At 46.8% G+C, this 25,975-nt stretch overlaps 1 protein-coding gene across 1 annotated transcript in view; it reads left to right on the top strand.

The window, feature by feature from the left end:
• Nucleotides 1–25,975, top strand: part of ADAMTS7 (ADAM metallopeptidase with thrombospondin type 1 motif 7) — a 431,623-nt gene that overhangs the window by 382,872 nt on the left and 22,776 nt on the right. The window contains exon 23 of the mRNA XM_069222951.1: nucleotides 6,818–6,977. Within this exon, the coding sequence (XP_069079052.1) occupies nucleotides 6,818–6,977 (160 nt within the window). The remainder of the gene's footprint in view (nucleotides 1–6,817; nucleotides 6,978–25,975) is intronic.

Consider the following 25,975-nt stretch of genomic DNA (forward strand, 5'->3'; position numbering starts at 1 on the left):
CAGTATAGTATTAGAAAACAGTGCAAACAATGTATAGTTACAATAGGATGCAATGGGGACACATAGGGATAGGGGCAACACAAACCATATACTCCAAAAGTGGAATGCGAACCACGAATGGACCACAAACCTATGTGACCTTGTAGAGGGTCGCTGGGACTGTAAGAAAACAGTGAGGGTTAGAAAAATAGCCCACCCCAAGACCCTGAAAAGTGAGTGCAAATTGCACTAAAGTTCCCCAAAGAGCACAGAAGTCGTGATAGGGGAATTCTGCAGGAAAGACCAAAACCAGCAATGCAACAACGAGGGTACCTGTGGAATAAGGGGACCAAGTCCAAAAGTCACGACCAAGTCGAGAGTGGGCAGATGCCCAGGAAATGCCAGCTGTGGGTGCAAAGAAGCTGCTACTGGACAGTAGAAGCTGAGGATTCTGCAGGAACGACAGGGGCTAGAAACTTCCCCTTTGGAGGATGGATGCCCCACGCCGTGGAGAGTCGTGCAGAAGTGTTTTCCTGAAGAAAGACCACAAACAAGCCTTGCTAGCTGCAAGTCGTGCGGTTAGGGTTTTTGGATGCTGCTGTGGCCCAGGAGGGACCAGGATGTCGCTAATTGCGTCAGGGGACAGAGGGGGCGCCCAGCAAGACAAGGAGCCCTCTCAGAACCAGGCAGCACCCGCAGAAGTGCAGGAACAGGCACTACGAAGTGGAGTGAAACGGTGCTCACCCGAAGTTGCACAAAAGAGTCCCACGCCGCCGGAGGACAACTCAGGAGGTCGTGCAATGCAGGTTAGAGTGCTGTGGACCCAGGCTTGGCTGTGCACAAAGGATTCCCTCGGAAAGTGCACAGGAGCCGGAGTAGCTGCAAAAGACGCAGTTCCCAGCAATACAGTCTGGCGTGGGGAGGCAAGGACTTACCTCCACCAAACTTGGACTGAAGAGTCACTGGACTGTGGGAGTCACTTGGACAGAGTTGCTGGATTCAAGGGACCTCGCTCGTCATGCTGAGAGGAGACCCAGAGGACCGGTGATGCAGTTCTTTGGTGCCTGCGGTTGCAGGGGGACGATTCCGTCGACCCACGGGAGATTCCTTCGGAGCTTCTAGTGCAGAGAGGAGGCAGACTACCGCCACAGCATGCACCACCAGGAAAGCAGTCGAGAAGGCGGCAGGATCAGCGTTACAGAGTTGCAGTAGTCGTCTTCGCTACTTTGTTGCAGTTTTGCAGGCTTCCAGCGCGGTCAGCAGTTGATTCCTTGGCAGAAGATGAAGAGAGAGATGCAGAGGAACTCTGATGAGCTCTTGCATTCGTTATCTAAGCAAATCCCCAAAGCAGAGACCCTAAATAGCCAGAAAAGAGGGTTTGGCTACTTAGGAGAGAAGATAGGCTAGCAACACCTGAAGGAGCCTATCAGAAGGAGTCTCTGACGTCACCTGCTGGCCCTGGACACTCAGAGCAGTCCAGTGTGCCATCAGCACCTCTGTTTCCAAGAGGTCTGGAGCACACTGGAGAAGCTCTGGGCACCTCCCAGGGGAGGTGCAGGTCAGGGGAGTGGTCACTCCCCTTTCCTTTGTCCAGTTTCACGCCGGAGCAGGGCTGAGGGGTCCCTGAACTGGTGTAGACTGGCTTATGCAGAAATGGGCACCATGTGTGCCCATGGAAGCATTTCCAGAGGCTGGGGGAGGCTACTCCTCCTCTGCCTTAACACCATTTTCCAAAGGGAGAGGGTGTAACACCCTCTCTCTGAGGAAGTCCTTTGTTCTGCCTTCCTGGGCCAAGCCTGGCTGGACCCCAGGAGGGCAGAAACCTGTCTGAGGGGTTGGCAGCAGCTGCAGTGAGACCCCTGAAAAGGCAGTTTGGCAGTACCCAGGTCTGTGCTAGAGACCCGTGGGATCATGGGATTGTGCCAACAATGCCAGGATGGCATAGAGGGGGCAATTCCATGATCTTAGACATGTTACATGGCCATATTCGGAGTTACCATTGTGAAGCTACACATAGGTAGTGACCTATATGTAGTGCACGCATGTAATGGTGTCCCCGCACTCACAAAGTCCGGGGAATTGGCCCTGAACAATGTGGGGGCACCTTGGCTAGTGCCAGGGTGGCCACACACTAAGTAACTTAGCACCCAACCTTTACCAGGTAATGGTTAGACATATAGGTGACTTATAAGTTACTTAAGTGCAGTGTAAAATGGCTGTGAAATAACGTGGACGTTATTTCACTCAGGCTGCAGTGGCAGGCCTGTGTAAGAATTGTCAGAGCTCCCTATGGGTGGCAAAAGAAATGCTGCAGACCATAGGGATCTCCTGGAACCCCAATACCCTGGGTACCTCAGTACCATATACTAGGGAATTATAAGGGTGTTCCAGTATGCCAATGTGAATTGGTGAAATTGGTCACTAGCCTGTTAGTGACAATTTGGAAAGCAATGAGAGAGCATAACCACTGAGGTTCTGATTAGCAGAGCCTCAGTGAGACAGTTAGTCATAACACAGGTAACACATACAGGGCACACTTATGAGCACTGGGGCCCTGGCTGGCAGGGTCCCAGTGACACATACAACTAAAACAACATATATACAGTGAAATATGGGGGTAACATGCCAGGCAAGATGGTACTTTCCTACAATCCTGTTTGTGAAGTTTCTCCAAGAGCTTGGACTAAGCTTGCCTCCTGTTCAGACGTCTCGGGGACATCAAAGACTTCAGCCGCCAGCCCCTGGGCTCCTTTGCTGAGGACCCTGACTTGCCAAGAGGTGCCTACTCCAGTTCCAGGGCTATTGGGAGTGAAATCTGGCATAAAACAAGAAGAAACAGGCACATTGACTCCGGATGACTCTAGAACTGGCACCGCTGCCTGACTCCGTGCCACTGACGGCACCCAAAGCTGTGGTCCCTGCTGAAGTGCAACAACCACAACAGACATCACAGGCCTGACGCTGCCTCAGCACCTCTGAAGTCCTGTAACATCATGAGTAAACTGACTGCCAATTAGAGACCCCATTTCTAACATTGGTGGTAGTGGTGGAATAGGACTTGTGCTTGTACCTGACATTCACTGATTGGTGTACACTACTGCATAGTGCAGACCATGATGCAACCACATACTGCTTTTTGATTTTTTTTCTGTTTTTGGCAACCCTTGGAGTTATCCACAAATCATGTCTCTGTCTCGTGAACCAGCAAGTGAAGTTGCAGAGGTTGAGTTTGAGATTGAAAAGTTGGAATCCTACACAATGCCTCAACTGAAACAGTTCTGCAAGAATATTATTGCCTTGTGAAGAGTTCCTCTCAGAAAGAGGAGCTGCAAAAGGTGCTGAGGGCCTGGAGAGCAGCAAAAGAAGCTGGGGAGGTTGAGAATGAGGACATGGAGGTACATAACCAACAAGGGGACTTTAAAGCTCAGGATCTGCTTGTAGGGAGAGTACCCTCCAGGAGTGGTATCAGTGTGTCATCCAGACGTTTGTCCCAAGAGGAGCTGGGGACAGGCGACAGGCCAGAGAGCATGAGCTGGGAATTGAGAAGCTCAGGTTGGAAACAGAAAGCAAAAAGTTTGAAATTGAGCAAAAGCAACAAGAGAGGAAAAGGGTCCTTGCTCTGGAGGAAAATAAATTGTTTTTGGCCCACGAGTTAAGTATAAGGGAGCTAGACCTCTAGGCCATGCAGGTCAAACCCAGCATTAGTGGTGGCTGCATACTTCCAGTGCAGTCTGAGAAGAGGGTGCAAATTCCTAAAGATTAAGTTAAGGCGTATAAGAAGGAGGATGACATACACCTGTGGTTTAAGGAGTATGAGTCAGCTCTCCACATGAACTGGGGCCCATGAGGTACACTGGGGGGCAGGTCTGTGGAAACACTTTGAGACAGAGGGTAGGGATACCTTGGCAGCCTTATGAGATCCCCAGGGGCTCACCTACTGTACCATGAAGGACGCCATACTCACCAGGAATCGTCTCACCCCAGAGCAGTACAAGGACTGCTTAGGTCCTACAAGAAGGCAGATTACCAAACTTGGTTGGAATGTATTCTTTTTGCAGAGCACTGGATGTTGGGTGATAATACAGATTATGAGGGGCTGTACAATTTGATTGCATGGGAGCACTTGTATAGTCTTTATTTTCCAGAGCTGCACCAGCACCAGCACCAGCACCTGATTGACAGCAAGCTGACTGGCCCCAGGAAGCTTGCCCAGGGAGCGGACCGCTGGTAGAGTACCAGGGTCCATAAGAGGTATGGGGGAGACTCAGCCAAGGGTGGGCTGGGTGCTTATCAGAAGAAGCGGTGGGGGGCAAGGGTAAACAGGGGGAGTTCTCTATAGTGCCCCAACCTGGTTCCCAAGGTAAGGCTTCTTGTCCCCCAAGTGAGTAGAAGCCTTGGATCTCTACTGGGAGACCTGCAGAGAAGGATCCCCGCAAGTGTTATGCATGTGATCAGGAGGGTCACATGATGGGGAACCCAAGTGTCCCAGGAGGTCACTGGCACCCACTGGTTCATGGTCATAGGGTTAGCCAGTAGTAGCACTCAGGGAGGAGTTGGTTCTAGAAGGGTGGGAGCCAGCTGAGATGACTTATCTCACTAGGGAACAATGAGATGGTCCAAGTGCCTGAGAACACTAAGAAGTACAGGCAGTGTGTGACCATCATTGGACAGAGGGTGGAGGCTCTGAGAGACACAGGAGTAAGCATGACTACTGCCAGCTGTCACCAGGTGTCTGAAGAGCAGGTGGTCCCCAAAGTAATTGCCTTGGACAACTCTAAGCTCTAGTACAGGGTGGTGCAGGTTCCCTTTGAATGGGAACCTGCAGGTTCCTTGAGGGTAGCTGTGAGTCCAACCATGCCTGTTGATTGTCTGCTAGGTAACGACCTGGAGGATTCTCTCTGGCGTGAGGTGAAATGCAAGTCACACAGATAGTGGGTCTGCCTGAGAGGGCATGCGTGACTGCGCAGTCTATGGCAGCCATTAAGGATGATCAGGAGCACCTAGAGACTGAAAGAGTGGCCCAGGTGCCTGCCAGTGAAGAGCAGGGGGTGCAGAGAGGAAACAATATATATTTTGAGATCCTGGGATTGGAAAAAAGGGACTCGATTGACTCAGATGCACCCAATGAGCATCTTCCCATCTGCAACTTTGTGCAACAAGCCAAGCTAACGGTACCAGGAGAGAAACAAGAAATATCCATTAAAATCTGCCAAAGTGGAAGCGGTGGTTTAAATACATGCGTTTTTCACATGAAGATAACAACAAGAAATTGGGAATGGTGGGTGTCACTAAAGTAGGGCAAACCTAGGCTACACAAGGGGGTCTTCCTGACAGCCTCCCCCACCGACCTGTTAGAATTAACTAGGGATGGCATACAGGCCAAGTGCACATGCATGTTGGAAAAATCCAAGATGGAAATGACCCATCCAGAGACAAACATGAAAACACACATATTGCAGACTCCCTTAATGTGTGTCCTACAGATGATGAAGATTGAGTACCCCAGTATGGGAAAGTGAGTAGACATTTTGTAGAAGGGGAGCTAATGGACAGTTTCCAGGTGGAGGTTCAGGTAAAAACAGCATGTGCAGATGACTAAAAATAACACCGCCACCAATGTCAGTCCCTCAAAGTTTGAACAAAGAGGGAACTAGCCATTCACAAAAAAAGTTACTTTTCGGATGAACACTGCATTTGAGCACAACTCTAAAGATAACAAAAGTGCACAGTTACAGGGAGAACCTCTTGTAGGCTCACAGAAGTGCCGATTTCACAGGAGAAAAACACATAGGGCCCAATTTAGATGTCAGCGGACGGAATATTCCGTCACAAATGTGACAGATATCCCGTCTGCCGTATTACGATCTCCGTACGCTATTATGGAATCGTAATGCAGTGGACGGGATATCTGTCACGTTCGTGACACTGTATTCCCCTCCACTGACGTCTAAATTAGGCCCTTAGGCTTGTTCAGAAAATGTACAAAGTCAAGGGAACACAGCTTCCTAAGCACTGCCTAGGACCTTTTTCCCAACATCAAGCAATGTTGCCTGTTGCTACATACAGATGCGTTCAAAATGGCTCATACGACACGCATTCCTATAAGGCAAATGCCTCATAGTTTCAGGAGTAAATGTTTGCAATGTGCATTTATAAAAGATACATAGATTTAGTTGGACTGTGATGGTTCATAGATTCCTGCTTCTTCAAATATCTAAATCACTCAAGCAGTAAGAAGGGATGAGATATTTTTCAATCATATATGGCCCAGGAATGCCAAACCATGGTGTCCCTGAAAACGGTGTGAAAGCAAGATCAGTACTACATTAAGAAAATATTAAACACCAGACGAGGGCGTCACAAGCGAAAGGTGCGAGGATGCCATTAAAAGCATCTGAAATGGCCTGCTTACTAAATGCAATTTTACCTATTGTACCAAAATTCCTACACTAGCCAGTTGTGAAATAATTCATTCCTCATGACCCACTCTTCCTGTAGAACTGAGGATCTAACTGTAATGCAAATTCTACATCAACCAGTACGGGAGTTTGAGAGTACACCAACACGAACCGCAAAAATAACATATTACTCATGCGCACACCCTCACACCCTCTGTACAGTGTCTTTCCTGAACCTCTCATCAGTCACTGATACTCTTGTGTGTGAAGTATGGGACAGTACTGAGTCTGTCACAGTAAACAGAGTCCTGTCTCTTCTCATTGGTAGAGAGCACCCTGTGACCCGGCATCAATGCACTGTTTTGACCAATGCTCAGCAACTGTATATTTTAAGTCCTTTGTCTGTGGTTTAAGTCCCCTATCTGTCACTTCTGGTGTAGTGCACTGCATCCTGTGGCGGCGGCATCCAGAGACGGCTGGTGAAGTGCGTGAACACCAAGACAGGGGAAACTGAAGAGGACAGCAACCTGTGTGACCATGAGCCTTGGCCAGAGAACACACAGAAGTGCAACCCACAGGACTGTGAACACACGGAATCAAGTAAGATGTGCATGCACTGGCAAGGAGGACTGAGTGGATGGGGGGAGGGCTGGCATTGGAGAACAGAGGGGATGGCAGCAAATTTGTTTGACCACTGCCAGATTCAGAATGTTGAAAAAAGCATATTTTGCACTTATTTTATGAGTTGGTATTAGACACAAGAGAGGCCTGTTTAGGGATCACCAGACCCTACCACTCACCTCCTACTGTGAAAATAATAATGCTACAGTGATCCTTGTCCAGGCCAGGACTGACATGTCGACAGAGCTGAGTGTGGTGGCAGGACAAGTGGGGCTGCCGAGACCAGGTCATTTGGACCGGCATATGACAGTATATAAACATAACATAAAACATAACATAAAATGCAACTCCAGCCTACTTCCAGCAGGTCGTGTCCTCCAACTTTAAATTTTGACACTTTGTACCTATTTCTGGCTCCTGAAATTAACCACTTTGTGAGGAACATTGACAAAAAGCATTGGCAATCTCAGTAGGCCTGGTGCACTCTGTTGCTCATCTTTGCACACATTCATCCATTCATTGGCTTATTCTTGCATTTATACTCAAACTCAACAGCAATAAAACACACACAAACTCAAAATATATGCAAGATAAATTAAATAAGTAGAAAAAAACATGATGCCGTCTAAATAGGGATGGCATATGCATTCAATGTGGCACTTTGTAGATGAAATGAGCTACAAGCAAGTGAGCAATTAGCACTGCCTGAAGACCTGAAGTATCCTTTTAGGAAACTTTAACATAAAAAGAGGATAAGGAAAGAAATGAAAGGGGAACTATAAAAGGAGAAAATTGAAAACGAAAGGTTGGTTATCACTAGCTCTGTCACTGAGGTGCACTCATTTTCAGGTGGGTGTACACAAGTGATCGGAAAATGCTGTCTTTCACATGGCAAGAGAGCCAATGACTGATGTGGACTGGACCATTACCAGATAAAGTAAACTGTCATCAACGGAAGTAGAGTGTAAATGACACTCAGACCAGTGGTAGATTAGAGTTCAGTTGGATAAGCAACATACTATCTCTCTTATGAGGGCCTAACAAGGTTTCTCACGGAGCAAACCTATATCCATGGTTTGTTACATGAGTTATCAACACTAAAACCATTGCTTACTACTGTAATCCGTGATATTCCATTTATTTCATGTAACAAAATACCTATCCCTAGGCTTTAATATAGAGTAATAACAATCCACACTTAAAGTCCTATTTACTTTAACATATGGTTTTCACAATAAATATGACAAGCCTATTGCCTTTATCAGCACATTTATTTATATGTAATTGTACCTTATATGGAGAGTCTGAAAATATGGTACAGTACAGCCATCGTAAACCTACGTTGGACACCTCAGGCCTAGTAAGTTCTTTATGAAAAATTAAGCTTTCTAGAAAGTGGTCCAGGTGCGACTGTTTGCCCTTTTTAAAGCAAGGGACATCTCCATGTTAGGAAATTATGTGATATTGATACTGGCTGGTGTAGTGGTTAGACTGGCAAGGCTGGGTCAGAGTATGTCACATGTTAGGCTCATCTGTGATTTACTCTGTCGGGCCCTGTCAGCCTGTCAAACACCCTTGCAAATAGAGAAATCTACATTTTCCATGGAGGCTAAACCCCACAGTGTCTTCTTGCTAAATAGACCTATCCCATTGTGCCAGAGGAGCCTCCCAGGCAGGTGCCCAGGATCACTGCTGTCTGCTATATGGACCTATACCACTAGTCCTAGATAGTGATATCAAATGGTGGGTGGCGTCTTGCATGCCAGCTTCAACTTCCATGACCACATCTATTATGCTTGTGTTCCCGCTTCCTTTTGCTTCACGTTTATGGTCTATCCATGGTGCTCCCATGGAGTACCATGTTACCCTTCTGCAATAGCGCTGCAGGTCCTTGTCAGGGATGAAAAACGTGGTTAATTACAATACAATACAAATCCACTTCGAGATGCCTGCTATGCTTACAAAGGTTTGGCGAGTCTGTCTTCGATGTCTATGTCTATTCCATCTATTGCAGCATGTTAACGCTCCAGCAGGTCTGGGCGGTGAAGAACAGCCTTCGCAAATACCTTTTTCACATTCAATAAGCATTGTTCTGCCGTTGACACCTGCGATGAGTACAGGTCATACTTCAGCTATTAATCACTCGCTGCTGTCTACTCGGTGTGGGAAAAACAGAAGGTACCCGTCTGCTCCACGTTGCACTGCTAACCCTTTCCCACATCTGTGGAAGAAACCAGCATTAATGCCTCGGGGCTGCGGCTCCTGTCTGCCACTGCGGTGGGAAAGCCTCTGCCTCTGGGAGCTATTGATGCCGTCTGGTTCAGACAGTGGGAGAGTCTCTGCCCCCGGAGGACCGCGGATCCTGTCTGGGCTGGTGGTTGGAAGAGCGTGAGGTCACAGGTAGCTGCGGGGCCCTGCCTGGCTCGGGCCCCAGACCTCTGTCACCGTCTGAGGTCAGGCTCAGGGTTCATTTTCCAGAAAAGCTCAACAAAGCCTTATTATTTTTGGAAGCGGTGACAAGTGTGCCTCGAGGCGCCTGGTTCAGCTGAAACTTGTCTTTGAGAAGGCAGAGGTGGTATAATGTCGAGGCCGTTGAGAGCAGAGTGTGGGGCTCTCAGATCTGAGAGTAGCTACATCACACTGAGGTAAAGGATCAGAAGGGGTCGACTTGGAGCAGTGTTAAGGGCCAAGGCCATCCACAGAGTGAGTGAAACACGAAGGGGTAAAGCCGGGAGAAGAAACATCTTCAAATGTGCCCCCCAAAAAACTTGTCCTTTCAAAAAGACTAGAAGCTTCCCTCTGCATCAGATGGCACTTTCACACCCTGCTGTCTCCAGGTTAAAGGAAACTAACCAACCTCGACCACCCTGTCATTATACTTATGTTATGAATAATGTTTCTCTTTATAATATACACCCAGCCCTGCCACTATACTTATATTGTGGATAATTTGGCACTTTTTGTAATATACATCCAGCCCTGACACTATACTTATATTGTGGATAATTTGGCACTTTTTGTAACATACGCTTGGGGTTAGAATAGAGCATGCCTGGTTCCAAGGGATGAAAGGGGCAGCACACAGCCAGAACCCTGTCCGGTGTAAACCCTGGCACCCGAGGGTGCTGCATGGCGCTTGAGCTAGCATTAGTTACATGTGTTGTATCCAGTGATAACCATGAATATTCCTAAGTGGCTGGCATACCCCCAGAGGTTTCCTAAAACTGTAGCTTTCCCTGATGAATAGCCAGACATATCTTTGTGTTAAAAAATACCATGCATTGAATTTGGAACAGACATGGATACCCTCAGGCACATCCTGATACAACAGCGATACCCATGGAGACTAGAAGGGTGATGGCAGGGAACACGCCAGAAAAAATGGGTAAAAGGCTTGGTGATTCGCAGCAATGATGATGTCTCAGACCTCTGGCAGGCACCGAGCAAAATAGCCTCGAACTCTTGTTCAAACGGGAAGAGGATGAGAAATCAGAATAGAGCTTTCTGACAATTTCCCAGCTTCAAGGGTATGTGTCACAAAATAAATGCTGAGCCCAGCAGAAAAATTCAGGTCCCCAGTTCATAATACAGGCAGCAAGCTTTAATCCTCACCACGGCACAGATTAAGCACCAAACAGCACAACAATCCAGTGCTTTATAGAAAGCACACGCTAGGAAAAAAAGTACAAAGGAAGATGTGGCACACCTCTGTGTGGTGGCCGAGTGCAGTCCAAGTGAACATAAGTTCCCATTCTTAAACTGTACTTTGCATGGACCAAGCGCATTGACTAGTACCTTTCCCATAGCTGTCTTGTCACCTACAGTGACTTTTTCAAGGCATATGGAGTAGTCACTGTGTAGTACATACAAGTATCCAAAATATTTTTCTTCCTAGTCCATATGCCTTGGCAAAGTCACTGTAACTGACAAGACATGTTGGCTGTTGTTTTGATGTTAAGGACCACTGAATTAACTATGAGCTTTATTTTGTGAATAAATACCTTGAGACTGTTTTTTTTTTTACATATCCTACTTTGTGGATCTCAGTTGGTGGATGAGTGCTTCGGTGTCTCTTTATACTTTGTGGTATAATAGACCATATGGGTTTATTATCAGACATCCCCTGGGGAGCAGGCTAGTAGACACCAAGTGAGCTCCAACACATACTATTTTGCTATCAGAACATACCCCCACAAATAGCCCATTAAGGAGGTGCAGTCAGTATACCACCACTACCCAGCTTTTCCTAAATTTCACTTTAGGATTCAGCCCTCACTATCTCAGGTGTTTAGTTGACGGCTGGACAATAAGCCTGTAATCTGTTACAGGCGTTGCAGCTGTACTTTAATTAGTATGCCCCGCCTCCTCTTGCTAGGTCATCTTGGCCACCTTAAAGCCTGTGTTCCCAAGCTCAACTGAGTGCCTGGGGGGTGGATTTTATTTCCATCTCCAGCTGTTCAACACTGCCATTTTAGCTTCAAAGTGAGTGATGTACTACCTACACCCAACCTTGTCTCCTGGATGTGCTGCTTCCACAGTGACGTGAATGACCTCCAAATGCACCATCCAAGACTTTGCACAAACACACTTGGACTGGCCTTTCTGGCGACAGGGCTGTTCCGAGGGGGTGGTACAAACGACCAGGGGGGGGCTGCTTTTGTGGGTATAGGTGCTGGTTTTGTGACCAAAACATGCTGTATTTGTAACACTGCATTACTACTGAAGCAAATGAGCATAAGCTTGCTGTTTCAGCTTTAAAACATCCCTGCTCCGTTCTCTTTAACAAGTGTTGCAACACTAACAATCACCAACAACAAGCATTCCAGAATGTCCCTGTGTTTGATGATGTCTGTTTGGAATTTGTGACATATTGTGACATTATTCATCTATGGCCTCTTCAAATGTAATAAGAACCAGTTGTGTTGCTCCTCGAATTTGCAAGTCTCGGTGCTCAATGTAGATGCTAAGATTTTCACAAGGATTTTGGAGTCCACATTAAGCCGACCTACTAGCTCTTTTAAGCCTTCCAGTGTGGCTTAACCAAAGACAAGCAATCAAGTGCATTATGCAGAAGGTGCTTCACCAGGTAAACGTTGCTGGAAAGATTGGAAGTGAGCCCATTCTATCTCGATGGCGCATCTCTGGACGCTGAAAGGGCATTTAACATAATAGATTGAGCCTTTGTGGTGGACACACTCAGAGCAATGAGATTCGGATGAGAAATATATACAATGAGTGATGCCTAGCTATACCGACAGTGAGGAGCTGCATCAATGGATGCCTATTGGACAGGGTAAAGCTAGGAATGGGAACTCAGGAGGGATGGCCTTCCTCACCATGACCCTGCTCAGCCTCAAACTGCTGGCCTACTGCATTGAAAACAGCCCTCAAAGAAAAGGGAAAGCACTGGGACAATATACGTTCTGGCTCAACAAGTAAGCAGATGATGTATAGATGGCACTCGTGCATTTTGGCTTTTTTATACCTGCACTGCTCATTGAAATAAATCATTATCAAGAGGTAGTGAGCTGCAAAATAGGCAGAACTGTCAGAAGGCTTGGTTCTGACTTTAGGCCGAGCAGTGCTATACAGGTGGATACGGGCAGCTCTTTCAAGCGGGCCAAGAGGCCGATGCGCTGCCTTTCAATAGAAATAACAGTGAACCACCCAGAGGCCTCGAAACTAATACCATTAAATGGCAACATCCCGTGTAATCCTAGGAGGGGAGCGTTACAATATTCAAAATAGTGCAGAGACCTCAGATATTGTACGTTTTCCAGGCGCTGTGGCTGTGGTTTCATATGGAAGTTTTAGAAAAATCACAGAATCTACGATGCACTTATATATGGGGAGAGAAATTAGCAGAAACAACCAATATCGGGAAGGTCTGGGATCCCGAACATCCTTGTACATTACCACCACTTTTGTACCTCCAGGTTGTTGCAAGAGGACATGAAAAAAGCGTTTTGTTTTGTAGCTTACTTATAGGGGCCGGAGACCCTTATTGGAAGCACTGTTTACCCTCAAAGAGCAGCGTAAAGGCAGAGTATACATGCCACCAGCAGTGTAAACAACAAGGAATCTAACAGCATTTGAATGGTTGCAGTGTGACCACACCAACAATACCCATGGCATCTCCTTCTTTGCCTGGCATGCTGATGCGCAGTTTGTTTGCTGCACCCATGACCTTTTAGGAGGGTGTCTGAAACATTGCAATGCGTAGTGCGGATGCTCACGCAAAACCTTGGTAAGTAACCCGGCCGTGGCACGCAAAGTGGCACACACTGAGGGACCCTTTTTTGTCCCACTCTGACCACGTCCTCATGCTGCAGGCGGGCAGGTAATGCCCGCTCCACACTTGGCTGGGACACTGGCAGAAGCCAGCGCGATGATGGGCTGGTGCCTCACGCCAGAATACGGCGTCAGCCCAGTTTCGGGGGGCTGGCTCTCACTAACCCACAGCTGGTAACGTTCTCCAGTGGGGCGCAGGCAACACTAGAAGACTGTCAGTGGCACAAGCCCCGGAAGCCAGCAGACAGTGGTGCTGCATTGGCACCCAGAGTTTTGAGACAGCACGGGTTCGACGCCGCATGGCCACGGATGTTCGCTGAGGTTGTGGGCTCCACCCACAGATCACCCTTAGTGTTGGATCGGTGAGCCAACATGCCTGTGCTGAGCTGCGGTGACAGCCCGTACTCTTGGCTCAAGGCTGCAGACAAGCAAAGACATAGACGTGAGGGGTCTGGGAGGAGGCAGATAGACATTGGCGCAGCAGTGACTCCCAGGCAGCGTATACACCAGGGAGCATATTTACTCAGGGTGCAGTGACACACAGTGCACGTCCACATCACAGAACCGCGCCGGCTGGGCTTAGAGGGCTCAAGCAGACACTTCCACGTTTGCGTCCAGAATATGGACATTTCTGAGGCTCTTCAGTGAGTAGGTGGGCATTGGGGAATGAGTCATAGTTGGTTGACCGTCAGAATACGGCACTGGATGATGACGCAGCTTAGTTCGTGATGTGAAATTCGGAACCTGGCTGCAGATAAATCTTACCCGCGAGTTAACTAATTGTTTATATTGCTGTTTGCTGGGTTTGTAGAAAGGATATTTTAGTCATAAGGGGGAGGTTGGAGGGGGCGAGGATCCAGCACCACTAGGCTCGTCCTCTAAAGGTGGTTAATTATAAACAGCCGTATGCTGTGTACACCTTATGTATTTATTTATAACGCTTACTTGTGAGCTTTACATGTCAACGTCACAAGGGTGAACTGTTGTTTTTGTGATTCCAAAGTGATTTATTCAGCTCAGCTGGGTGTTAGCAAACAAGAATGTACCCATCCTTTCCACTGTTGCTTTATATCACCGTCGCATGTTTTCATTATGTTTACAAACACGTTACTAGTGTGTCTGATGCTTTTTAGAGTGGGTTCGCATTGACGTCTTTTTTGTGCCTCCCATTTTAATGTTCGCGTGCTCTGTGCTTCTTTCGGTGCCCACGTATGGCGTGTGCGTGATGCCTTCACTATGCCTTAACGTTGTGCCTCTTAAAATGATGCTATGCATTTCATGTAGGTGTTTCACGTATTTTCTAACTAACTGTTGTCCTGTGTTCTCTGCATCATGTTCTATTTCACTGTAGGATGATCAGCGTTCCATAGCCAGTTTGGGGTGGTTGTATTTTATACGTCATTTCCCAGGTGCTCCGGGCACAGCCGTTGTGTAGTGAAACTCTTCACAGGAGGGTGGTCTAGCGTTGGTAGCGCCCCCCCCCCCAGCCCCCAAGAGCTCCTTCTTCATGATTCCCGTCACTACTACTTTTCAATAGCGCACCTCATCTCTCCATATCCTCTCTCTGACAAACATTTCATTTTCTTATAGTGCTACTTGTAGTTCACTCACACAGTTCTGTGATCTGTATGGTACACGTTCTTTGCAGCGGGCACATTAACCTTCTGCACTACTTTATGATGAGCCAAAACTGCCACTAGACCAAATTCAGATCTCTCACCAGTAGGAAGATCAATCACCAGAGTTACCTTGACATTTTTATTGTTGCCTGAAAACTGATGCACAAGGAAGTTCATAGGTATTTACACCAAAAGTTATTTTTAAACACAGTGCTTTTAAACCAAAAGTTATTTTAAACACAGCACCCTTCACCAAAGTCAGTGCAAGGTGCAGCTGAAGCCAACCCTGGTCTCTGACACCCATAACAGAGGCACAAAGATGTGTGAGGTTTTGTTTTGGCTGACATCAGTCCAACTGAAAGCGCAAGCAAGGAAGACCAAAGTCCTCACTGAAGGGCCCCCTCCACCTTGCACTCCTACCATCTCTCAAAGGGCAGGAAGTCTACTCAGCAACCACCTGCTAACAAAGTCTTCATTGAACTTCAGTGTCTACATCCCCATCATCCAGCCACAGGAATGCAGGCAATGTACATCCACTGTCTGGGGAATATAACCTCATGCTGCATACTGTGCCACGCTAAATCAGGGCACCCAAAATGGATCCCACTTTGTTTTACAATTAATATTGTGAACCAAACTTGAGAACACATCCACTCTAATAGTTGCAGAGTCTCCTTTCAGGGTTTTCACTGTCATTATTTTAAGCTTCCAACCCCTGAACTGATCAGCGGTATTTGCTGAAGCAGTGGTCTAGCAGTGGTCTACCGGTAGCCTAGCACCATACAGAATGTTTACCAAATTGCTGACTACATCACTATCTTCAAATGCAAATAATATTGCTTCTGTGTAGAGTCTTGCATCCTTAAATTGCATGCTGTCTCTGGTATGAAAAATTGATCTTTACAGTTGCCTTTTTCGGCCGCGTCAGGCCTAGGGCCAGAAATGCTGCCCTTTTTGCAATTTACCAGCCACCACCTTAACTCTTCAAGACCCTGAAACATAATAACATACTCTTAGCAAATCCACTCTACTCATTTACTGCAAATGCTATCCACATTTCTCAACAACCACTATATACCAGACAAACCACACCTATACACCCTTCTACTCCATCTACCACACAGTGTCACTTTCACTCTCACACAGGACACCTCTCTGTCCTATACCACTAACAGATCCATACATCCCCAACACAACACTGTAGGAGGCTGGCCTGGCTTGTAGTGGGTACCAAGGTGTACTTACACTCTGTACCAGGTCCAGTTATCCCTTATTAGTGTAGAAGAGGTGTTTCTAGCAGCTTAGGCTGATAGAAGGTAGCTATAGCAGAGCAGCTTAGGCTGAACTAGGAGACATGCAAAGCTCCTACTATTCCACTAGTGTCATATGCACAATATCATAAGAAAACACAATACACAGATATACTAAAAATAAAGGTACTTTATTTTTATGACAATATGCCAAAAGTATCTCAGTGAGTACCCTCAGTATGAGGATGCCAAATATACACAAAATATATGTACACAATACCAAAAATATGCAGTAATAGCAAAAGGAAGTAATGCAAGCAATGTAAAGTTACAGTAGATTGCAAGAGGAGCACATATGAATATAGGGGCAACACAAACCATATACTCCAAAAGTGGAATGCGAACCACGAATGGACCCCAAACCTATGTGAGCTTGTAGAGGGTCGCTGGGACTGTAAGAAAACAGTGAGGGTTAGAAAAATAGCCCACCCCAAGACCCTGAAAAGTAGGTGTAAAGTGCACCTATAACCCCCGTAGAGCACAGAAGTCGTGATAGGGGGTTTCTGCAAGGACGACCAATACCAGCAAAGCAACAACAGTGGATTTTCGGACCTGAGTACCTGTGAAACAAGGGGACCAAGTCCAAGAGTCACGACAATGTCGAGAGTGGGCAGATGCCCAGGAAATGCCAGCTGAGGGTGCAAAGAAGCTGCCACCGGATGGTAGAAGCTGTGGATTCTGCAAGAACGAAGAGGGCTAGAAACTTCCCCTTTGGAGGATGGATGTCCCACGTCGTGAAGAAGCTTGCAGAGGTGTTCCCACGCAGAAAGACCGCAAACAAGCCTTGGTAGCTTCAAGGGTCGCAGTTAGGGTTTTTGGATGCTGCTGTGGCCCAGGAGGGACCAGGATGTCGCCACTTGGATGAGGAGACAGAGGGGGCGCCAAGCAAGTCAGGGAGCCCCCACAGAAGCAGGCAGCACCCGCAGAAGTACCAGAACAGGCACTTGAAAGAGGTGTGAACCGGGGTCCACCCGAAGACACAAAAGGGAGTCCCACGACGCTGGAGGACAACTCAGCAGGTTGTGTACTGCAGGTTAGAGTGTCAGGAACCCAGGCTTGGCTGTGCACGAAGGAAATCCTGGAAGAGTGCACAGGAGCCGGAGCAGCTGCAAATCACGCGGTACCCAGCAATGCAGTCTAGCGTGGGGAGGCAAGGACTTACCCCCACCAAACTTGGACTGAAGAGTCACTGGACTGTGGGAGTCACTTGGACAGAGTTGCTGAGTTCCAGGGACCACGTTCGTCGTGCTGAGAGGGGACCCAGAGGATCGGTGATGCAGTCTTTTGTTGCCTGCGGTTGCAGGGGGAAGATTCCGTCGTCCCACGGGAGATTTCTTCAGAGCTCCTGGTGCAGAAAGGAGGCAGGCTACCCCCAGAGCATGCACCACCAGGAAACAGTCGAGAAGGCGGCAGGATAAGCAATACAAGGTTGCAGTAGTCATCTTTGCTACTTTGTTGCGGTTTTGCAGGCGTCCTGAGCAGTCAGCGGTCGATCCTTTGGCAGAAGGCAAAGAGAGAGATGCAGAGGAACTCTGGTGAGCTCCTGCATTCGGTATCTGAAGAATTCCCCAAAGCAGAGACCCTAAATAGCCAGAAAAGGAGGTTTGGCTACCTAGGAAGGAGGATAGGCTAGTAAGAAAGGTAAGAGCCTATCAGATGGAGTCTCTGACGTCACCTGCTGGCACTGGCCACTCAGAGCAGTCCAGTGTGCCAGCAACACCTCTGTTTCCAAGATGGCAGAGGTCTGGGGCACACTGGGGGAGCTCTGGGCACCTTCCCTGGGAGGTGCAGGTCTGGGGAGTGGTCACTCCCCTTTCCTTTGTCCAGTTTCGCGCCAGAGCAGGGCTGGGGGATCCCTGAACCGGTGTGGACTGGCTTATGCAGAGATGGGCAGCATCTGTGCCCATCAAACCATTTCCAGAGGCTGGGGGAGGCTACTCCTCCACAGCCTTCACACCTATTTCCAAAAGGAGAGGGTGTCACACCCTCTCTCAGAGGAAATCCTTTGTTCTGCCTTCCTGGGTCAGGGCTGTCTGGACCCCAGGGGGGCAGAAACCTGTCTGAGGGGTTGGCAGCAGCAGAGGCTGCAGTGAAACCCCGGGAAAGGCAGTTTGGCAGTACCCGGGTTCTGTGCCAGAGACCCGGGGGATCATGGAATTGTCTCCCCAATGCCAGAATGGCATTGGGGTGACAATTCCACGATCTTAGACATGTTACATGGCCATGTTCGGAGCTACCATTGTGACGCTATACATAGGTAGTGACCTATGTATAGTGCAGGTGTGAAATGGTGTCCCTGCACTCACAAAGTCCGGGGAATTTGCCCTGAACGATGTGGGGGCACCTTGGCTAGTGCCAGGGTGCCCACACACTAAGTAACTTAGCACCCAACCTTCACCAGGTGAAGGTTAGACATATAGGTGACTTATAAGTTACTTAAGTGCAGTGGTAAATGGCTGTGAAATAACGTGGACGTTATTCCACTCAGGCTGCAGTGGCAGGCCTGTGTAAGAATTGTCAGATCTTCCCTATGGGTGGCAAAAGAAATGCTGCAGCCCATAGGGATCTCCTGGAACCCCAATACCCTGGGTACCTCAGTACCATATACTAGGGAATTATAAGGGTGTTCCAGTATGCCAATGTGAATTGGTGAAATTGGTCACTAGCCTGTTAATGACAATTTTGGTATACAGAGAGAGCATAACCACTGAGGTTCTGGTTAGCAGAGCCTCAGTGAGACAGATAGGCATCACACAGGGAACACATACATATAGGCCACAACCTTATGAGCACTGGGGTCCTGGCTAGAAGGGTCCCAGTGACACATAACAAACATACTGAAAACATAGGGTTTTCACTATGAGCACTGGGCCCTGGCTAGCAGGATTCCAGTGAGACAGTGAAAACACCCTGACATATACTCACAAACAGGCTAAAAGTGGGGGTAAGAAGGCTAGAAAGAGGCTACTTTCTCACAAACACAAAGCCATATTATACATAACTGTAATCCATCCATAAACACACTCCCTTTTCACACAGAACATCACCTCTACCCTCTACTTGCTCCTAACAGACCTCTTTCTGTCACCACCAAACCTGTTCTCAGCCTTCCATCATATCATCCACCAACACACACCTACTCTTGTTACCAGAAACACACAACCAAACAAACCTTACACTCCAGTCCACCACACATACTGCCTCTTCCAGCTATCAAATCAAACAGTCATAACTCTTGTCCATCCCCTCTCACACACCATATACACTCTTTTCCAAAACACATTACCACCCACTTTACCATTCAACTTCCACTTTCCAACAGTACTTTACATACAAATCCTTCTCAGAAAACCACTACATCAATACCTCCTCTCTCCACCCCACAAAAACAAAACATAACACATACACCAGCACATCAAATCTCACACACACACACAATTTCATTATACATTCCATCACAAATTAACAAATTAAAAACGTACAGCCACTCCCACTCTCCTGACCACACAAATAGTACACATCCTAAACCATCTTTACTCTCAAATTTTCTCTCTTCACCAACATCTAACACAAATATGCCAACACAACAACTCTCATTCACCCACCTCTCATCCATTGTACAATCTAGAGCTCTAGAACTGGACCCACAATCAGGGCCGGCTTTAGGGCGGTGCGGCCACACTGGGTGCTGACCTGGATTGGGGGTGCTGACCTCAGGGGGGCACTATGTTTAGCAATAAGTTATGAAACTTGCGATTTAAAAGCACCTACCGAAAAGTTACTTGTGCGTCCAGCCTTCAGGAAGCAATTAAAATGTCAAGATACCTCTTGTGATTAATGTTCCTGCTATGGAGAGAGATGGGAGTTTTGTCTAGGGGCAGCTATGATTTGCCATAAAGTAGCACAGAGGGTTAGTATGTCTACTGCAAAGAATTGAACTATATTTTATGTGGATACCTGAATGAATTAGTAAAGCCAGCTTTTATAAGTGCTGTAATAAATGAATGTATGTGAAAGGGGGGGAGGGGGCTGTAGAGAGATGAGGGGCACATTTGCTGGGTGGTAGTGAGGGAATCCGAGGAGGTGGTCATGGGGTGGGGGCACCAAAAAAGACTTGCACAATGTGCCACCGTGCTAAAGCCGGCCCTGCCCACATGCTCCACCACCACCCCTAGCCCATACACCTCCCACCATAAACAGATGCAAACGAAATAAACATGCCACTCTTCACAACTTTGCATCACCATGTCTATTACCCAACAAAGCTACCCTACAAAAACAACAAAGCTCACCACCTCACTCTCAACCACTATCTCTACCTCCTACATACGCAGACCCATCATAATGCCTTCTACGCCTGCTGGAAGAGGAATACAATATAGAAAAACTACACTATTGCTATCTTCATTAAGCTAATGCCAGCACTAATGACACAACTGCTACAAGTTCAAAAAGTACTACTCACTCATCTACAAAACAAAGCCACACCACCACCAAAACACAATTTCTAAACTGCCTACTAATAAATGTTCAATCACTGTCTAAAAACAAGCATCACATCTACGACCTACTCACTGACACACAACCCAACTTACTCCTCTGAACTAAATTATGGTTGGGAGATGACAAGATCCCAGTTGGAATTAAGCCATTCCTCCAGGCTATCAAACTGTCACACAAAATTGAATAGGCAAAAGAGGATGTGGGCTAACTGTTATGTCCAAGCAAACAATAAATCTCACCAAAGCTGAGGACATTCCCATACAAGGTTGTGAGGCCGGCATCACCAGATGCAACCCCACACCAGCCTCTACATTCCTTCAAACAAATATCACAAAGTGAATTTTGTGGCCCTTGTCCCCCACAAATCTTCAAAAACACTCTTAAATATATCTGCTGCCACCCCAGTAAGATGAATCATCAATAATTCTTTAACTACGAGAATCTTTCCCAAAGACCTAAAAAAGGCATACATACTCCCATTATTAAAGAAAACAAAACTGGACCTGCATGACCCCAACAACTAGAGGCCAATTACAAATGAGTCTTTCCAGGACAAACTGATAGAAAGAGCAGCATTCACACAGATTTCACAATTCATTTAAGATAACTCCATACTTTCAGATTACCAAACAGAATTCAGCCCAAGACGATATATAAGGAGGATGCACAGTTGTTTCCACGCAGAAAGACCGCAAACAAGCCTTGATAGCTGCAAGAGTCACGGTTGAGGATTTTGGATGCTGCCAGGGCCCAGGAAGGACCAGGAGGTCGCCCCTTGGACGAGGAGACAGAGGGGGCGCTCAGCAACAGAGAGAGCCCATGCAAAAGCAGGCAGCACCCGCAGAAGCACCTGAACAGCCGTTCAGAAGATCTGAGCACGACGGTCGTCTCAGCACAACAAAAGAGGGTCCCACGAAGTCGGAGTCCAACTCAGCAAGTTGAACAATGCAGGACAGAGTCCTGGGGACCTGGGCTGTGCTGTGCATGAAGGAAGTATTGCAAAAGTGCACAGGAGCCCTAGCATCTGCAGTTTACGCAGTACACAGGATTACTGTCTGGCGTGGGGAGGCAAGGACTTACCTCCACCAAATTTGGACAGAAGGGCCACTGGACTGTCGGGGACACTTGGATCCAGCTCATGTGTTCCAGGGACCACGCTCGTCAAGATGAGAGGAGACCCAGAGGACCAGTGATGCAGAAGTTTGGTGCCTGCGTTAGCAGGGGGAAGATTCAGTCGACCCACAGGAGATTTCTTCTTGGCTTCCAGTGCAGGGTGAAGGCAGACAGCCCTCAGAGCATGCACCACCAGGAAACAGTCGAGAAGGCCGGCAGGATTAGGCGCTACAATGTTGCTGGTAGTCTTCTTGCTACTTTGTTGCAGTTTTGCAGGCGTCCTGGAGCAGTCAGCGGTCAATCCTTGGCAGAAGTCGAAGAGGGAAGTGCAAAGGAACTCTGGTGAGCTCTTGCATTCGTTATCTGATGAGAAACCCACAGGAGAGACCCTAAATAGTCAGAGGAGGATTGGCTACCTAACCAGGTAAGAGCCTATCAGGAGGGGTCTCTGACGTCACCTGTTGGCACTGGCCAATCAGAGGTCTCCATTGTGCCCTCACACCTCTGCATTCAAAATGGCTGAGGTCTGGGACACACTGGAGGAGATCTGGGCACCACCCCTGGGGTGGTGATGGACAGGGGAGTGGTCACTCCCCTTTCCTTTGCCCAGTTTCGTGCCAGAGCAGGGGCTGGGGGATCCCCGAACCAGAGTAGACTGGTTTATGCAGGGAGGGCACCATCTGTGCCCTTCAAAGCATTTCCAGAGGCCAGGAGAGGCTACTCCTCTCAGACCCTTAACACCTATTTCCAAAGGGAGAGGATGTAACACCCTCTCTCAGAGGAAATCCTTTGTTCTGCCTTCCCCCAGTCCCAACTGGGCTGCCCAGGCCCCAGGCGGACAGAAACCTGTACGAGGGTTGGCAGCAGCGGTAGCTGCAGAGAAAACCCCAGAGAGCTAGTTTGGCAGTACCCGGGGTCCATGCTGGAACCCCGGTGATCCATGGAATTGTCCCCCAAATACCAGAATGGTATTGGGGTGACAATTCCATGATTCTAGACTTTTTACATGGCCATGTTCGGAGTTACCATTGTGAAGCTACACATAGGTATTGACCTATATGTAGTTCACGCATGTAATGGTGTCCCCGCACTCACAAAGTCCGGGGAATTTGCCCTGAACAATGTGGGGGCACTTTGGCTAGTGCCAGGGTGCCCTCACACTAAGTAACTTTGCACCTCAGCTTCACTAAGTTAGGGTTAGACATATAGGTGACTTATAAGGTACTTAAGTGCAGTGTAAAATGGCTGTGAAATAACGTGGACATTATTTCACTCAGGCTGCAGTGGCAGTCCTGTGTAAGAATTGTCTGAGCTTCCTATGGAAGGCAGAAGAAATGCTGCAGCCCATAGGGATCTCATGGAACCCCAATAGCCTGGGGACCTAGGTACCATATACTAGGGAATTATTGGGGGGTTCCAGTGTGCCAATCAGAATTGGTAAAATTAGTCACTAGCCTGCAGTGACATTTTTAAAAGCAGGGAGAGCATAAACACTGGGGTTCTGGTTAGCAGAGCCTCAGTGGTACAGTAAGGCACCACACAGGGAACACATATAGGCCACAAGATTATGAGCACTGGGGTCCTGGCTAGCAGGATCCCAGTGACACATATCAAACACACTGACAACATAGGGTTTCCACTATGAGCACCGGGGCCATGGCTAGCAGGATCCCAGTGAGACAGTAAAAACACCCTGACATACACTCACAAACAGGCCAAAAGTGGGGGTAACAAGGCTAGAAAGAGGCTACCTTCCTACAGCGATTAGTAAATTTATGATCCACTCTGTGCCTCCCTTGATGATCTAGGGCCACCTCCTAAAATATCTAAGGAAGTAAGAAACCTTGGAATTACCATGGACTCCCAAGTTATAATTGAATGCCCAAGGGGACAAATTAGCAAGATCAAGCTTCATTACTATGAACACTCTGTGACACATCTTCCTTCATCTGGGATTTCCACACGAGGTCCAGGCTACTATTTCTCTTGTACTGTCTAAGCTTGATTACGCCAATGGCCTCTACCACAGATCATTTTTTAACAACTATGAAAAGACTACAACAGATTCAGAACTCTGCTGCCAGACTACTCCTACATGTAAAGCCACAAGCCTACATCTCCCATGCCTTGAGGGCTCTACATTGATTACCAGTTGCCAGACAATCCACCTTGAAGCTGTTTTTTCATCAGGCATAAAATCAACAAATACATTCAACAATGGAATTTCCACTCAATATTGGCATTTCGCCTCAAAATCCCACCATACAATTAAAAAAACACAGGTTGAACATCTTTGTATGTTCAAGCAGCCAAATTATGGAACATATTAAACCCAAAAATCAGATCCACGGATAACTATCTTCAGAAGACTACTTAAGTGTGGGCTCTTTCCTACATAGCCACCATACTTAAACACTAATGCGTAGCATATCCCTGTGTATATAAACATTTGTAATTTGCTTATATGTCTGTATCTAGATATGTGTATTTCTTTGTACAAATTTGTCTAATAATCATGTTTTTTAAGCAATATAGATATTCTTTAGGTCTGCTTAACAAATGTATATATTACTTATGGTTAAATATAGATCTATTATTTTATGCTTACCATGTATATAGGTCACTGCATAGGTTTCATATACGTTATTTGATTAGATGCTTATGGTTCTCTGATTTATCACACATCACAAATATTATCATAACTATTTTATCTACAAGAGCTTCATTATCGAAATATTGAAGAAAATATAAAAGAAAAAAATGTAGTTATAAAAATACACAAATAAATTAGCTTAAGACTTGAAAGTCTGAGTTTATAAACTACAACTTGAAATCTCGATATATTATCATCCTTATCCATCTATACACTCTCTGTGTACTTATGCATCTGTATATTTATTACTTTACTCCTGCTGTAGAAGAAAAAAAAATTATTCTCTTCAATGCGCTACTCTATGTCTCACCTTATACCTCTCTCAATATATCCTATACCTTCACTCTCTGACCCATCCCAAACCTTATTTTACTACTATGATCTTTAAATATCCCTTTCTAGACTCTTCCCTCCTCTGTCCCTCCTTGGATCACCCCAAACCTCATTTTAGGTCTATGATCTCCCAAACAACCACTTCTAAATTCTTCCCTCATATTTCCCTCCTTTGACCCCTCCCAAACCTCATTTTACTACTATGATATCTCTAATCCATTTCTAGAGACTCTTCCCTCCTCCATTTCTGCTTTTACTCATCCCACTCCTATGATCTCCCAAATAACATTTTCTTGACTCTTCCATCCCTCCATTATCCTTTTCAATCCAACTAACGGACACGCATGTCCACCGCTCATATTAAATCATATTTCCCTATACTGATCCACCACTAATCCTTTTTGGTTCCAGAGTAGCATGCTACTCACTGAAAAGTGTTTTGATGCCTTCTCAGGGGTAGTAAGCACTATATAAATACAATTACAATTACTTAAAATCTCTGATTGTCACCGCTCAATTTTCCTTTCAGTTGAACCTCCTCTAGTTTTCCCATTCTCTGCATGCCTTTTTTTCCCCTGGGCACAACCTTCTATAAGTCACTTGCATGCTTTCCTTAATCTCTTTTAATGTATTTGTGCAATTTGCATACAACGCATTTTAAAGATCATAATCTCTCCTTTTTTAAATCATAAGCTTGCCACCTAACAATCCCTAACCTCCTCTAGCTCATCTATTAATCCCATCAAACATCTGCATGAACTCACATGCCCCCGCCCCACCACTAATGATAACACCTATTTAATTTTCCATAAAAAAACATGAGAGCTTGAAATGGATTGCTTTAGGGCACACGACTAATCACAATTATACTGGACTAACAACTAACCATGGGTCCCGGAGCAGCGTGCTGCCCATTGAAACTGCTTCAGCATCTCATCAGGGGTAGCACTATATAATTTACAGTTACATATTGAAGGAGAAGACAGACTCCAGTGAAGCAGTGACTCTCAGTGCTCAGTCATAAGATGGCATCAGCTAAGGCACTGCAGTGAGTGGACAGACACCTGTGAAATATGCGTCCACCATTGTGCAAGGTCTACTCAGGAGCTGATAGACACCGGCATAGCAGTGACACCCAATGTCTAATCAGAAAAC

The sequence above is a fragment of the Pleurodeles waltl genome, chromosome 3_1 (genome assembly GCF_031143425.1).
Source record: "Pleurodeles waltl isolate 20211129_DDA chromosome 3_1, aPleWal1.hap1.20221129, whole genome shotgun sequence".
Classification (NCBI taxonomy): domain Eukaryota; kingdom Metazoa; phylum Chordata; class Amphibia; order Caudata; family Salamandridae; genus Pleurodeles; species Pleurodeles waltl.